Raw genomic sequence first — 16258 nt, 5'->3', positions numbered from 1 at the left:
GTACTTCCCAAGCGCTTAGTACAGTGCTCTGCACACAATAAGCACTCAATTAATGCAATTGATGATGATGATGATGATATCTATTCTATTTATTTTATTTTGTTAATATGTTTGGTTTTGTTCTCTGTCTCCCCCTTCTAGACTGTGAGCCCACTGTTGGGCAGGGGCCGTCTCTATATGTTGCCAACTTGTACTTCCCAAGCGCTTAGTACAGTGCTCTGCACACAGTAAGCGCTCAATAAATACGATTGATTGATTGATTGATTGATAACTGCAATGTATTTATTTGTAGTGATGTCTGACTCCCCCTCTCTAGATCGCCCACTGTTGGGCAGGGGCTGTCTCTATATGTTGCCAATTTGTACTTCCCAAGCGCTTAGTACAGTGCTCTGCACACAGTAAGCGCTCAATAAATACGATTGATGATGATGATGATGATTGTAAACTCGTTGTGGGCAGGGAATGCGTCTGTTTATTGTTGAATTGTACTCTCCCAAGCGCTGAGTACAGCACTGTGCACACAGTAAGCGCTCAATAAATATGCTAGCTCTCTTCCTCCCTTCAAGCCCCTGCTGAGACCTCACCTCCTCCAGGAGGCCTTCCCAGACTGAGCCCCTTCCTTCCTCTCCCCCTCGTCCCCCTCTCCATCCCCTCCATCTCACCTCCTTCCCTTCCCCACAGCACCTGTATATACGTATATATGTTTGTACATATTTTTTACTCTATTTATTTATTTATTTTACTTGTACATATCTATTCTATTAATTTTATCTTGTTAGTCTGTTTGGTTTTGTTCTCTGTCTCCCCCTTTTAGACTGTGAGCCCACTGTTGGGTAGGGACTGTCTCTAGATGTTGCCAACTTGTACTTCCCAAGCGCTTGGTACAGTGCTCTGCACATAGTAAGCGCTCAATAAATACGATTGATGATGATGATGATGATTGATTGAATAAATAGATGAAAGTAAGCACTCGGTAAATTCGGTTGAATGAATGAATGAGTTAAGGACATACCTCAGCCTCCTCCTGGCCAAAGCGGGGCCTTCCTTCGCCCTCTTCCACACTAGCTTTCCTCTTGCATCCCAACGCCATGGGACACCAATCCCAGGCTCCAGTGAGGCCGGAAGAAAAGGCTTCTTCCTCCCGCTTTGGACCAAGCCTCCCCTCCGTCTTCGCCGCCGTGCTCCAAGCGGGCAGGGAACGGGTCTGTTGATTTTTTTCTGCTGTCCTCTCCCGAGCGCTCAGTGCACACAGTAAGCGCTCAATAAACGCGACTGAGCCAATGAGTCCCAAATCCCAGGCGTGTATAGGATACGCTGGGTGTTCCCTGCTCAGGACAGGGCGGAACGGCTTCTCCCTCTCCTCCGGGGAGAACTCCTTCAAGACGCTGACCCCATCTGCACCTTCGGACCTGGAGGAATCCAGAGGCCTTGGTGGCCACGTTTCCTGGCTTACGGAATCGTCTTTTGTCGTGGAGGATGGGGCTCTTGATGCTAAGGTTTGTCTGCGGGAACGACGCTCCTTAGGGGGGATGTGGAACTATGAGGGTCCTCTGGGAGAGGAAGCCTTCCCCAATTAATTCACAGCATCTTAATTGCTTCAGCAGTCTTGGCAGTTACATATTAAATTCCGATCGTCAGCCTTATGTATGAACACATAAATGTCTCTCTCTCTATATATACATATAGTGTCTATGAGCATCTACATATATATATATATATATATGTGTATTTATGGGTCTGGTCTGTTCCTGATTCATCCATTTCACCCCAAGCGTCGTCGTCATTACTGGTATTTACTGACTGCCTACTGAGTGCGAAGCCCTGTGAAAGCACTCGGAAGAGGACGGCAGGACGAGACACGCAACCGCTACCCTTGAAGAGTTTGCAGTCCTGTCAGTATGGCCTAGTGGAAATAATACTATAGTACTAGTAATAATAATAATAACGGTATTTGTTAAGCGCTTACAATGTGCCGGGCACCGTACTAAGCGCTGGGGTGGACACAAGCAAATTGAGGTGGCCGCAGTCCCCGTCCCACGTGGAGCTCGCGGTTTTAATCCGTTTTACAGATGAAGTAGCTGAGGCACGGAGAGTGACTTGCCCAAGGTGCAAAAAGCTGGGAGTCGGGAGAACTGGGGTCTCCTCAAGGGTAGGGATTGTGTTTCCCAACTCTTCCAAGACTTAGTACAGTGCTCAGCCCATAGTAGATGCTCATAGACACTAAGTTTCTCCAACATTTGTCCTCGACTCCTTTTCTCTTTGTGTTTCTGATTCTTTGACCATTCATTTCTGCAAAATCCTCTCCCCCTCCACCCTGCAAAGCTGCTTTTCCCTTAATTGCTGGTGGGCCTAGAGGGAGGGGACAGTTCCCCGGGGGTCTCTGGTGTCACAGAGACCCCCTTGGGATAGCACCACAGCCAGAATTTTGTTGCTTTCTCCAGCCCCAGCTGAGACATCTGATCTCTCATCATCTCCCAGCAGTGGTAGGGGATGTCTGAGCATGTTTTCTAAATCGAAGTTGCTCAGTGAGTTTGGATCAACAGTGCACATGCTCTGAGATTCACTGCCAGGGCACTGGAAATTTTGTGTGTGTGAGTGTGTACCTGCAATTTTCAGTAAAATTGTATCTAATCCAGCGTTTAGCACTTGGGATCTATCCTCTTGGATCTGTGACCACTGGACGTTTGCTAATCACCCTACCCCACAGCACTTAATTGTGGCATTTGTTTATTCATTCAATTGTATTTATTGAGCGCTTACTGGGAGCAGAGCACTGTACTAAGCTCTTGGAAAGTATAATTCAGCAACAGTGAGAGACAATCCCTGCCCACAACCGGCTCATAGTCTAGAAGGGGGATAAGTTAATCAGATAAAGCGGTTATAAAGCGGCACTGCTCTAAGCGCTGGGGTGGATAAAAGGAAATCGGGTCGGTACCTATCTTATCAATCAATCAATCGTATTTATTGAGCGCTTACTGTGTGCAGAGCACTGTACTAAGCGCTTGGGAAGTACACGTCGGCAACACATAGAGACAGTCCCTACCCAACAGCAGGCTCGCAGTCTAGAAGGGGGAGACAGAGAACAAAACCAAACATACTAACAACATAAAATAAATAGAATAGATATGGACAAGATAAATAGAGTAATAAATATGCACAAACATATATACAGGTGCTGTGGGGAAGGGAAGGAGGTAAGATGGGGGGATGGAGAGGGGGATGAGGGGGAGAGGAAGGAAGGGGTATTGTTAATGACATTTATTGATATTAATGTCTCTCTCCCCTTCTAGACTATAAACTCGTTATGGATAGGGAACACGCACGTTCATTCATGCAGCGCTTAGAACAGTGCTTGGCACATACCATCATTATTCTTATTATTCATTGTGCTCTCCTAATGGCTTAGTACAGTGCTCTGCACATAGTAAGCACTCAATAAACACCACTGATGGATTGATTAGCACAATGCTTGGCACGAAGTAAGCCATTTAATAAACAGCACAATTAGCATTTTTATTATTAACGGTAATACTAGCTACTCCCCCACCCCCGGGCCAAGTGCGCACGCGCACCATCGCACCACGGTCCTGCCCCACCCCTTTTCGGCTGGGCCTAGTGCGCCTGCGCGGCTCCGCACCACCCTCCCGCCCCTTTTTCGGCTGGATCTAGTGCGCCTGCGCAGCTCCGCACTCCCGCCCTCCCTCCCCTTTTTGCCCGGGCCGAGTGCGCCTGCGCAGCTCCGCAGCATCCCCGCCCCTTTTTCGGCTTCATCTAGTGCGCCTGCGCAGCTCTGCACCTTCCCCCCCCCCCCCCCCACCCTTTTTGGCCGGTCCGAGTGGGCCCGCGCATCTCCGCACCATCCTCGCCCCTTTTTCGGCTTCATCTAGTGCGCCTGCGCAGCAGCAGCACCGCCACCACCCCCCCTCCCGCCCCTTTTCGGCCGGTCCGAGTGCGCCTGCGCAGCTCCGCACCGTTCCCGCCCCTTTTTGGCTTCATCTAGTGCGCCCGCGCAGCTACGCACCCCCACCCTCCCTCCCCTTTTTGCCCCGGCCGAGTGCGCCTGCGCAGCTCCGCACCCCCTCCCTCCCCTTTTTGGCGGGGCCGAGTGCGCCTGCGCACCTCCGCCCCATCCCCTGCCCTTTTCCGGCTTCATCCAGTGCGCCTGCGCAGCTCCGCACCCCCACCCTCCCCTTTCTGGCCGGTCCGAGTGCGCTTGCGCAGCTCCGCACCATCCCCTCCCCTTTTTCGGCTTCATCCAGCGCGCCCGCGCAGCTCCGCACCCCCACCCTCCCCTTTCTGGCCGGTCCGAGTGCGCCTGCGCAGCTCCGCACCCTCCCCTCCCCTTTTCCGGCTTCATCCAGTGCGCCTGCGCAGCTCCGCACCCCCACCCTCCCCTTTCTGGCCGGTCCGAGTGCGCTTGCTTAGCTCCGCACCATCCCCTCCCCTTTTCCGGCTTCATCCAGCGCGCCTGCGCAGCTCCGCACCCCCACCCTCCCTCCCCCGTTTGCCCGGTCCGAGTGCGCCTGCGCACCTCCGCACCCTCCCCATCCCTTTTCCGGCTTCATCCAGCGCGCCTGCGCAGTTCCGCACCCCCACCCTCCCCTTTCTGGCCTGTCCGAGTGCGCCTGCGCACCTCCGCCCCCTCCCCTCCCCTTTTCCGGCTTCACCCAGCGCGCCTGCGCAGCTCCGCACTCCCACCCTCCCTCCCCCGTCTGCCCCGTCCGAGTGCGCCTGCGCATCTCCGCACCCCCCCCGCCCCCTTCACCGGCTGGACCTAGCGCGCCTGCGCACCCCCACCTCTCCCGTTCAGTCCGGGCCCCCCCCCCCCCACCCCGCGCAGGCGCATCGCGAGCCCGGCTCGGCATGGCGGCCCTGGTCGCCATGGCGGCGGCAGCATCCCTGTCGTCGTCGTCAGGCGGGGCGGCGGCGGCGCTGGGGGGTCCCGCGGCGGCGGCGGCGGGGGCGTTGGGGGCGTTGGGGGGCGTCCCGGGGGCCCCGGGGGCCGGCGGCCCGTGGGGCGTCCCGTCGGGGGGCCCCTCCCGCTACGTGTCCGGCATGCAGGACCTGTTCCGGGCCCACAGCAAGACGCGGGAGTTCCCGGCGCACAGCGCCAAGGTGCACTCGGTGGCCTGGAGCTGCGACGGGCGGCGCCTGGCCTCGGGCTCCTTCGACAAGACGGCCAGCGTCTTCCTGCTCGACAAGGACCGGCTGGTGAGCCCACTGTTGGGTAGGGACTGTCTCTATGTGATGCCAATTTGTACTTCCCAAGCGCTTAGTACAGTGCTCTGCACGTAGGAAGCGCTCAATAAATACGATTGATTGATTGGTCCGGACGGACACGAGCCCGGCGTCCCCCTGGCAACGCTCCTCGGCCCGCCGGGCCCCGCCGCAAAGGCCTCTGGGGGCCCCGGGGGCCGACGGGAAATGGCCCCCCTGAGGCCGTTCAATCCCCCTGACGGTACCGCTCATTCAGCGCCCACTGTGTGCGAAGCGCTGGGCGGGTCACCGGGTGATTTCCCCCCCCTTCGATCAATCAGTCGTATTGATTGAGCGCTTACTGTGTGCGGAGCACTGTATTGATCAACCGCCAGGCCCGGCCGCAAAGGCCTCTGGGGGCCCCGGGGGCCGACGGGAAATAGCGCCCCCTGAGGCCGTTCAATCCCCCTGACGGTGCCGCTCATTCAGCGCCCACTGTGTGCGAAGCGCTGGGCGGGTCACCGGGTGATTTCCCCCCCCCTTCGATCAATCAGTCGTATTGATTGAGCGCTTACTGTGTGCGGAGCACTGTATTGATCAACCGCCAGGCCCGGCCGCAAAGGCCTCTGGGGGCCCCGGGGGCCGACGGGAAATAGCGCCCCCTGAGGCCGTTCAATCCCCCTGACGGTGCCGCTCATTCAGCGCCCACTGTGTGCGAAGCGCTGGGCGGGTCACCGGGTGATTTCCCCCCTTCGATCAATCAGTCGTATTGATTGAGCGCTTACAGTATTAATCAATCAGTCGTATTGATTGAGCGCTTATTGTGTGCAGAGCACTGTATCAATCAATCAATCAGTCATTTATTGAGCGCTTACTGTGTGCAGAGCACTGTATCAATCAATCAATCAATCGTATTTATTGCGCGCTTACTGTGTGCAGAGCACCGTATGAATCAGTCATATTTATTGAGCGCTTACTGTGTGCAGAGCACTGTGTTAATCGTATTTATTGAGCGCTTACTGTGTGCAGGGCACTGTATCAATCAGTCAGTCGTATTTATTGAGCGCTTACTGTGTGCAGAGCACTGTATTAATCAATCAGTCGTATTTATTGAGCGCTTACTGTGTGCAGAGCACTGTATTAATCAATCGTATTTATTGAGCGCTTACTGTGTGCAGAGCACTGTATTAATCGTATTTATTGAGCGCTTACTGTGTGCAGAGCACTGTATCAATCAATCGTATTTATTGAGCGCTTACTGTGTGCAGAGCACCGTATGAATCAATCAGTCATATTTGTTGAGCACTTACTGTGTGCAGAGCACTGTATTAATCGTATTTATTGAGCGCTTACTGTGTGCAGGGCACTGTATTAATCAGTCATATTTATTGAGGGCTTACGTGTGCAGAGCACTGTATTAATCAATCAGTCATACGTATTGAGCGCTTACTGTGTGCAGAGCACCGTATTAATCAATCAATCGGTCATATTTATTGAGCGCTTACTGTGTGCAGAGCACTGTATTAATCAGTCAATCGTAGTTATTGAGCGCTTACTGTGGGCAGAGCACTGAATTAATCAATCGTATTTATTGAGCGCTGACTGTGTGCAGAGCACTGTATGAATCAATCAATCAGTCATATTTATTGAGCGCTTACTGTGGGCAGAGCACTGTATTAATCAATCGTATTTATTGAGCGCTTACTGTGTGCAGAGCACTGTATTAATCGGTCAATCGTATTTATTGAGCGCTTACTGTGTGCAGAGCACTGTATTAATCAATCAGTCATATTTATTGAGCGCTTACTGTGTGCAGAGCACTGTATTAATCGTATTTATTGAGCGCTTACTGTGTGCAGAGCACTGTATTAATCGTATTTATTGAGCGCTTACTGTGTGCAGAGCACTGTATCAATCAATCGTATTTATTGAGCACTTACTGTGTGCAGAGCACTGTATGAATCAATCAGTCATATTTATTGAGCACTTACTGTGTGCAGAGCACTGTATTAATCGTATTTATTGAGCGCTTACTGTGTGCAGGGCACTGTATTAAGCAATCAGTCGTATTTATTGAGCGCTTACTGTGTGCAGAGCACTGTATCAATCAATCGTAATTATTGAGTGCTTACTGTGTGCAGAGCACCGTATTAATCAATCAGTCATATTTATTGAGCGCTTACTGTGTGCAGAGCACCGTATTAATCAATCAGTCATATTTATTGAGCGCTTACTGTGTGCAGAGCACTGTATTAAGCAATCAGTCGTATTTATTGAGCACTTACTGTGTGAGAGCACCATATCAATCAATCAATCGTAATTATTGAGCGCTTACTGTGTGCAGAGCACTGTATTAATCGTATTTATTGAGCGCTTACTGTGTGCAGAGCACTGTATCAATCAATCGTATTTATTGAGCACTTACTGTGTGCAGAGCACCGTATGAATCAATCAGTCATATTTATTGAGCACTTACTGTGTGCAGAGCACTGTATTAATCGTATTTATTGAGCGCTTACTGTGTGCAGGGCACTGTATTAAGCAATCAGTCGTATTTATTGAGCGCTTACTGTGTGCAGAGCACTGTATCAATCAATCGTAATTATTGAGTGCTTACTGTGTGCAGAGCACCGTATTAATCAATCAGTCATATTTATTGAGCGCTTACTGTGTGCAGAGCACCGTATTAATCAATCAGTCATATTTATTGAGCGCTTACTGTGTGCAGAGCACTGTATTAAGCAATCAGTCGTATTTATTGAGCACTTACTGTGTGAGAGCACCATATCAATCAATCAATCGTAATTATTGAGCGCTTACTGTGTGCAGAGCACTGTATTAATCAATATCAGTCATATTTATTGATCGCTTACTGTGTGCAGAGCACCGTATTAATCAATCAATCGTATTTATTGAGCGCTTACTGTGTGCAGAGCACTGGACTAAGCACTTGGGAAGTCCAAGTTGGCAACATATAGAGACAGTCCCTACCCAACAGCGGGCTCACAGTCTAAAGGGGGGAGACAGAGAACAAAACCAAACATACTAATAAAATGAATAGAATAGGTACGTACAAGTAAAATAAATAGAGTAATAAATATGTACGAACATATACCAAGCGCTCAGTCCAGTGCTCTGCACACAGTCATCGCTCAGTCAGTATGATTGAATGAATAAATGAATGAACGCCTTCCCCCAGGCCAAGGAGAACAACTACCGGGGTCACGGCGACAGCGTGGACCAGCTGTGCTGGCACCCCAACAGCCCCGACCTGTTCGTCACGGCGTCCGGGGACAAGACCATCCGCATCTGGGACGTCCGGACCACCAAGTGCATCGCCACCGTGAACACCAAAGGTGAGCGAGTCCGCGCGGTCGATCGGCGCGGTCTGTCGTTGGCGGGGAAACGGGTCCCCTCCCTCGCGCTTAGTACGGTGCGCACAGTAAGCACTCAATCAGTACCACTGATTGACTGGCATTTTTTGAGCGTTTACTGGGGGCAGGGTGCCGTACTAAGCGCCCAGTAGAGTCCAATATAACAGAGTCACGGCCCCTGCCCTCAACGAGCTTGCAGCGTAGAGGGGGACCGTCCCCCACCCACCCCGTCAAGACCCCCTCCTTCCCTCCGTCCCGCCGGCGCCAGGGGAAAACATCAACATCTGCTGGAGCCCGGACGGGCAGACCATCGCGGTGGGCAACAAGGACGACGTGGTGACCTTCATCGACGCCAAGACGCACCGCTCCAAAGCGGAGGAGCAGTTCAAGTTCGAGGTGAACGAGATCTCCTGGAACAACGACAACAACATGTTCTTCCTGACAAACGGCAACGGCTGCATCAACATCCTCAGGTGACGAGGGCCGCGGGGAGCTTCCGGCGCTTGGGGGACGCTTGAGTGAGCAGGCACGCCCTCGACGAGCTTCTAGTTTCCTATGTGCTGAACTCTGCGCTAAGGGCTCCAGAGGGCCCTCCCCGTACCTCGTTCTCGCCTGTCCCGCCATCGACCCCCGGCCCACGTCCTCCCCCGGGCCTGGAATACCCTCCCTCTGCCCATCCGCCAAGCTCGCTCTCTTCCTCCCTTCAAGGTCCTGCTGAGAGCTCACCTCCTCCAGGAGGCCTTCCCGGACTGAGCCCCTTCCTTCCTCTCCCCCTCGTCCCCCTCTCCATCCCCCCATCTTACCTCCTTCCCTTCCCCACAGCACCTGTATATGTGTATATATATATAATATATATACATGTATGTATGTGTATATATATACACATATATACACACATGTATGTGTATATGTATATATATATGTGTGTATATATATATGTGTGTGTGTGTGTGTATATATATATATATATTTATATGTATATAAGGAGAAGCAGTGTGGCTCAGTGGAAAGAGCCCGGCCTTTGGAGTCAGAGGTCATGGGTTCGAATCCCGGCTCCACCACAAGTCTGCCGTGTGACCTTGGGCAAGTCACTTAACTTCTCTGAGCCTGTTACCTCATCTGTAAAAATGGGGATTAAGACTGTGAGCCCCACGTGGGACAACTTGATCACATTGTGTCCGCCCCCAGCGCTTAGAACAGTGCTTTGCACATAGTAAGTGCTTAACAAATACCATTATTATTATATGTATATATGTTTGTACATATTTATTACTCTATTTTACTTGTACATATCTATTCTATTTATTTTATTTTGTTAGTACGTTTGGTTTTGTTCTCCGTCTCCCCCTTTCAGACTGTGAGCCCACTGGTGGGTAGGGCCTGTCTCTAGATGTTGCCAATTTGGACTTCCCAAGCGCTTAGTCCAGTGCTCTGCACACAGTAAGCGCTCAATAAACGCGATCGATGATGATGATGATGAAGAGGGGACGGTAGAGTGAGTAAGGCCCCTGCTGCCAACCGTGCCACCGCCCCGGGGGGGTAGGGACGGCCCCGTGGCGGGCGATCGGACCGGCCGGACGCTGGGGAGGAGCAGAGCCGGGGTGGGCCGGTGAGGGAGCGTTGCTGGGGGGCGGGAGGGTGACCCACCCGCGCACGCCCCCCCAGCTACCCAGAGCTGAAGCCCGTGCAGTCCATCAACGCCCACCCCTCCAACTGCATCTGCATCAAGTTCGATCCCACGGGCAAGTACTTCGCCACCGGCAGCGCGGACGCCCTCGTCAGCCTGTGGGACGTGGACGAGCTCGTCTGCGTGCGCTGCTTCTCCAGGTTGGTCCCCGCGGTCGCCCTTCCCTGCCCACCCGTGCCCCGTCCTTTACCCACCCGAATCCCACCCCCCTCGCCCCTCCACACGCGTGCGGCAGGTTAGATTGGCCCGTCCGGACCCTGAGCTTCAGCCACGACGGGAAGATGCTCGCGTCGGCGTCAGAGGACCACTTCATCGACATCGCTGAGGTGGAGACAGGTAACCGTCGGGACTCCCCCGGGGGCCCCCCACCTCCACCCGGATTCACCCCCTCCTCACCCTCCCATCCCCGGGTGCCCTCTCCTGAACCCCAGAGACCTCTGGAAGCGTGGTGTGGGAGCAGTGGTGAGGTAGTACAGTGCTCTGCACACAGTGAGCGCTCAATAAATACGATTGACTGAATGAATGAATGAATTGAGCTTAAGGCACTGTACTGAATGCCTGGTGAACTTCAGAAGCCCCCAACCCACTCCCTGCCCACAAGGGGCTTCTGCTGTTCCGGGGGACACGGACAGTTAATCCAGTAATAGTATTTATTGAGCGCCTACTGTGTGCAGGGCACTATAGCAAGCAACTGCACGAATACAGAGAAGCAGCGTGGCTCAGTGGAAAGAGCCCGGGCTTTGGAGTCAGAGGTCATGGGTTCGAATCCTGGCCCTGCCACGTGTCTGCTGTGTGACCTTGGGCAAGTCACTTCACTTCTCTGAGCCTCAGTTACCGCGTCTGTAAAAGGGGGATTAAGACTGTGAGCCCCACATGGGACAACCTGATCACTTTGTATCCCCCCCCAGCGCTTAGGACAGTGTTTTAAGCGCTTAGTACAGTGCTCTGCACACAGTAAGCGCTCAATAAATGCGACTGATGAATACAGTGTAGCAAGGAGTCACGATCCCTGCCTTCAAGGAGCTTCCAGGCTCGACAGGAAAATGTTCCGAAAAGCTTAATGGAGAATCAGCACCAAGAATTGACCGCCTGTTTAGTCGGTCGGTTGTATTTATTGAGCACTCATTGTGGGCAGAGCACTGCATTAAGCGCTTGTGAGAATGCAGTATTCATTCACTCATACAATCGTATTTATTGAGCGCTTACTGTGTGCAGAGCACTGTATTAAGCGCTTGGGAAGGACAACATATAGAGATGGTCCCTACCCAACAGTGGGCTCACGGTCTAGAATATAACAGGCACGTTCCCTGCCCACGGTAGGCGTACAGTCTAGAGGGAGAGACAGGCATTAATATACAGAAATAAAGAAATAAATTACAGCTATCGACATAAGTGCCATAGGTCTGTGAAGGGGAATCAATCAGTCAGTCGTATTTACTGAGCGCATACTGTGTGCAGAGCACTGTACTAAGCGCTTGGGAATGTGTAAAGGGAGCAAGTCAGGGCAACCTACAGAAGAGGGTGGAAGAAAAGGAAGGCTTCTTGGAGGAGATGTGCCTTCACTAAAGCTTGAAAGGCGGGCAGAGTGACTGTCAGAAAAGAGGAGGGAGGGCAGAGGTGGGATGGGGGTGAGGGGTTGGTGCCCAGATAGATGAGATGAGGCACAGTGAGAAGGTTGGCATTAGAGGAACGAAGTTTGTGGGCTGGGTTCATTCATTCGTTCATTCAATCGTATTTATTGAGCGCTTACCGTGTGCAGAGCACTGGACTAAGCGCTTGGGAAGTCCAAGTTGGCAACATCTAGAGACGGTCCCTACCCAGCAGCGGGCTCACAGTCTAGAAGACTCTAGGTTCGTGCGGGAGAGTAGCAGGGTGATTGTTTTGAAGCGAATGGTGAGGAGTTTGGATGTGGAGGCGATAGCGGGGGCCCCCCCCCATGTTCAGGGTGAGTTTTGGGGGAGCCAGTCCCTAGCTGGGGTCAAGCCAGAATGAAAGCAGAGCTGTCCCCGACCAGGGCCGCAGGCTGGCACGCTCAGCGGGCGGGCCGAAGGGCATCGTCGTCGGCCATCTCCCCCCCCCGACTCCACCAGGCGGGTCCGGTCGGGGGCTCGAACGCCGGGGTCCCCGGGCCTCCGCTGGGCTCGGGGGGTGGCGGGGTCTGATGCTCCCCGGGGCGGGGTGTGCGGGCCGCCATAGGGGACAAGCTCTGGGAGGTGCAGTGCGAGTCTCCGACGTTCACGGTGGCCTGGCACCCCAAGAGACCGCTGCTGGCCTTCGCCTGCGACGACAAGGACGGCAAGTACGACAGCAGCCGCGAGGCCGGGACCGTCAAGCTCTTCGGCCTCCCCAACGACTCCTGAGCCGCGGTGGGCCCCCGGGGGCCACGAGACCCCCCCCCCGCCAACACCACCACCACGCAGCTGGTCTGGTTCTGGCCCTGTGTTAAGCCACGATGACACGAAGCCGCTCTCCCCTGGCATTGAGTGGACTGGGCGTTGGCATCCTGCCCGCTGGGGCCGCCGATCCCAACACACTTCCCGCCACTCCGACCAGCACAGACCACCGGAATTCCTGCCAGTCTCCCGTCTCCCCTTTCCCTCAGGCGGGGGTGGTCCCCCCCCGGGGGACTCAGGGAGTTCACATCCAGAGTGGGCACGAGTCCCCAGGCGAGAGCGGGCAACCGGCCACTTCGGGGGTCACTGGGCACAGGACTAGGGGTGTGGGCAGTGCTCAAAGCCCTGGGGTCTTACACCCACCACCTCCTCCTGCCCAGAATTTCAGGAACTTGGGGCAAGAAGGAGAGAAGAGACTCCTTTTTTTCTGGCATTTTTAATATTTCGATCATTCTGGTTTTAGTAAAAAAAATGGTGACCTGGTTACCAGCCTCTCTCTGCCTGTGTTTTTTTTATTTTTATTGATATTAAGCGCTTACAATGCGCCGGGCGCTGTACTAGATACAAGGTCATTAAATTGGACACAGTCCCCGTCCCACGTGGGGCTCGCAGTGAGGCACAGAGAAGTGAAGCGACTCGTCTGAGGTCGCGCAGCGGAAGGCTGTGAGCCCGCTGTTGGGCAGGGACCGTCTCTATATGTTGCCAACTTGTACTTCCCGGGCGCTTAGTACAGTGCTCTGCACACAGTAAGCGCTCAATAAATACGATTGATTGCCAACTTGTACTTCCCAGGCGCGTAGTACAGTGCTCTGCACACAGTAAGCGCTCAATAAATACGATTGATTGATTGCCAACTTGTACTTCCCAGGTGCGTAGTACAGTGCTCTGCACACAGTAAGCGCTCAATAAATACGATTGATTGCCAGCTTGTACTTCCCAGGTGCTTAGTACAGTGCTCTGCACACAGTAAGCACTCAATAAATATGACTGATTGATTGCCAACTTGTACTTCCCAGGCGCTTAGTACAGTGCTCTGCACACAGTAAGCGCTCAATAAATACGATTGATTGCCAACTTGTACTTCCCAGGCGCGTAGTACAGTGCTCTGCACACAGTAAGCGCTCAATAAATACGATTGATTGATTGCGAACTTGTCCTTCCCAGGCGCGTAGTCCAGTGCTCTGCACACAGTAAGCGCTCAATAAATACGATTGATTGCCAACTTGTACTTCCCAGGCACGTAGTACAGTGCTCTGCACACAATAAGTGCTCAATAAATACAATTGCCAACTTGTACTTCCCAGGTGCTTAGTACAGTGCTCTGCACACGGTAAGCGCTCAATAAATACGGTTGAATGAGTGAAGCGGCAGGGACAGGATTAGAACCCAGGGCTCAGAGGGGCAAGGGGCAAGACACGGCCTCTCCCCCTGTGGGTTTTGGGGTGGTGAGTCCCTGGGGCCGTGAAACAATAAGGCCCTGTGGAGAGCGCTCAGACTTGGGAGTCAGAGGACCTGGGTTCTAATCTCAGCCCCACCACTGGCCTGCGGTGTGACCTTGGGCAAGTCATTTCACTCCTCCGGGCCTCAGTTCCCTCATCTGTAATAATGGGAATTCAGTACCCGTTCTCCCTTGGACTCGGACTTTGAGCCTCCTGTGGGACCTGACTGCCTTGTTTCTACGCCCAGTGTTGGTTCATTCAGTGGTATTTACTGAGCGCTTAATGTGGGCAAAGCACTGTACTAAGCACTTGGGAGAGCACACTTCAATGCTAAACAGACACGCTCCCCGCCCACAATGAGTTTACAGTCTAGAAGGGGAGGCAGGCAACATACATAGGTAATTAAATAAATTACAGATATGCACAAAAGTACCGTGGGCCTGGGAGGGGGAATGAATAAGGGGAGCAAGTCGGGAGCAAACAAACGTCTGGAAAATTCATTCAATTGTATTCATTGAGCGCTTACTGTGTGCAGAGCACTGTACTAAGCGCTTGGGAAGTACAAGTTGGCAACATATAGAGACGGTCCCTACCCAACAGCGGGCTCACAGTCTAGAAAGAAAATGGGGATGAAGATGGTGAGCCCCCCGCCGTGGGACAAACTGATCACCTTGTATCCCCCCCAGCGCTTAGAACAGTGCTTCGCACATAGTAAGTGCTTAACAAATACCGTCATTACATATTCTATTTGTACATATTCTATTTTGTTAATATGTTTTGTTGTCTGTCTTCCCCTTCATACATTCATTCAATCGTATTTATTGAGCACTTACTGCGTGCAGAGCACTGTACTAAGCGCTTGGGAAGTCCAAGTTGGCAACATATAGAGGCAGTTCCTACCCAACAGCGGGCTCACAGTCTAGAAGATGAGGGAACTGAGGCTCAGAGAAGTGTGAGCCCACTGTTGGGTAGGGACCGTCTCTCTATGTTGCCAATTTGGACTTCCCAAGCGCTTAGTCCAGTGCTCTGCACACAGTAAGCGCTCAATAAATACGATTCAATGAATGAATGACAATTCGGATTAAGCTGTGTGACTTTGGGCAAGTCACAACTTCTCTGGGCCTCAGTTCCCTCATCTGTAAAATGGGGATGAAGATTGTGAGCCCCCCCGTGGGACAACCTGATCACCTTGTAACCTCCCCAGCGCTTAGAACAGTGATTTGCACATAGTAAGCGCTTAATAAATGCCATTATTATTATTATTATTATTATTTTTAAGGAGTGCTTAGTACAGTGCTTGGCACATGGAAAGTGCTTACCAACACCCCCCTCCGCTTCCAGAACCTGCCACTAGAGGGCAGTGAAAGCAAGCCTACCGGAGACGTGGGGACATTCATTCATTCATTCATTCATTCATTCATTCAGTCGTATTTATTGAGCGCTTACTGTGTGCCGAGCACTGGACTAAGCGCTTGGGAAGTCCAAGTTGGCAACTTAGGTTTAATAATAATAATAAGGTTGGCATTTGTTAAGCGCTTAGAGAAGCAGCGTGGCTCAGTGGAAAGAGCCCGGGCTTTGGAGTCAGAGGTCATCAATCAATCAATCAATCAATCGTATTTATTGAGCGCTTACCGTGTGCAGAGCACTGGACTAAGCGCTTGGGAAGTCCAAGTCGGCAACATCTAGAGACGGTCCCTACCCAACAGTGGGCTCGCAGTCTAAAAGGGGGAGACAGAGAACAAAACCAAACATACTAACAAAATAAAATAAATAGAATAGATATGTACAAGTAAAATAAATAGAGTAATAAATACGTACAGACATATATACATATATACAGGTGCTGTGGGGAAGGGAAGGAGGTAAGATGGGGGGGATATGGGTTCAAACCCCGGCTCCGCCACTTGTCAGCTGTGTGGCTTTGGGCAAGTCACTTCTCTGGCCTCAGTGACCTCATCTGCAAAATGGGGATGAAGACTGTGAGCCCCCCACCCGTGGGACAACCTGATCACCTTGTAACCTCCCCAGCGCTTAGAACAGTGCTTGGCACATAGTAAGCGCTTAGTAAATGCCATTATTATTACTATGTGCCGAACACTGTTCTAGATACAAGGTCATCAGGTTGTCCCACGGGGGGCTCACAGTCTTCATCCCCATTTTACAGATGAG

The 16258-nt window shown here is 52.3% G+C and overlaps 2 protein-coding genes across 2 annotated transcripts in view; one reads left to right on the top strand and one right to left on the bottom strand.

Moving 5' to 3' along the window:
- Positions 1 to 1548, bottom strand: part of SIMC1 (SUMO interacting motifs containing 1) — a 38342-nt gene extending 36794 nt beyond the window's left edge. Inside the window, exon 1 of the mRNA XM_038771427.1 lies at positions 1013 to 1548. Within this exon, the coding sequence (XP_038627355.1) occupies positions 1013 to 1090 (78 nt within the window). The 5' untranslated portion in view covers positions 1091 to 1548. The remainder of the gene's footprint in view (positions 1 to 1012) is intronic.
- Positions 1549 to 5005: 3457 nt separating this feature from the next.
- On the top strand, positions 5006 to 13042 carry THOC3 (THO complex 3). The gene is made up of 6 exons (XM_038770999.1): positions 5006 to 5211; positions 8396 to 8552; positions 8839 to 9043; positions 10236 to 10397; positions 10493 to 10593; positions 12454 to 13042. Exons 1-6 carry the CDS (start codon positions 5056 to 5058, stop codon positions 12615 to 12617), a joined length of 945 nt encoding a protein of 314 aa, XP_038626927.1. The 5' UTR covers positions 5006 to 5055; the 3' UTR covers positions 12618 to 13042.
- Positions 13043 to 16258: the final 3216 nt, after the last annotated feature.

The sequence above is a fragment of the Tachyglossus aculeatus genome, chromosome X2, assembly GCF_015852505.1.
Source record: "Tachyglossus aculeatus isolate mTacAcu1 chromosome X2, mTacAcu1.pri, whole genome shotgun sequence".
NCBI lineage: Eukaryota > Metazoa > Chordata > Mammalia > Monotremata > Tachyglossidae > Tachyglossus > Tachyglossus aculeatus.
The sequence above is the reverse complement of the archived record's forward strand: the minus strand, read 5'-3'. Positions and strand labels throughout refer to the sequence as shown.

Excerpts from the sequence above, each read along its gene's own strand:
- THOC3 (XM_038770999.1), top strand. The coding sequence starts at position 5,056 with ATGCAGGACCTGTTCCGGGCCCACAGCAAGACGCGGGAGTTCCCGGCG. Across the intron at positions 9,044-10,235 it reads GGCTGCATCAACATCCTCAG|CTACCCAGAGCTGAAGCCCG; the intron begins GTGACGAGGGCC and ends ACGCCCCCCCAG. Across the intron at positions 10,398-10,492 it reads TGCGTGCGCTGCTTCTCCAG|GTTAGATTGGCCCGTCCGGA; the intron begins GTTGGTCCCCGC and ends CGCGTGCGGCAG.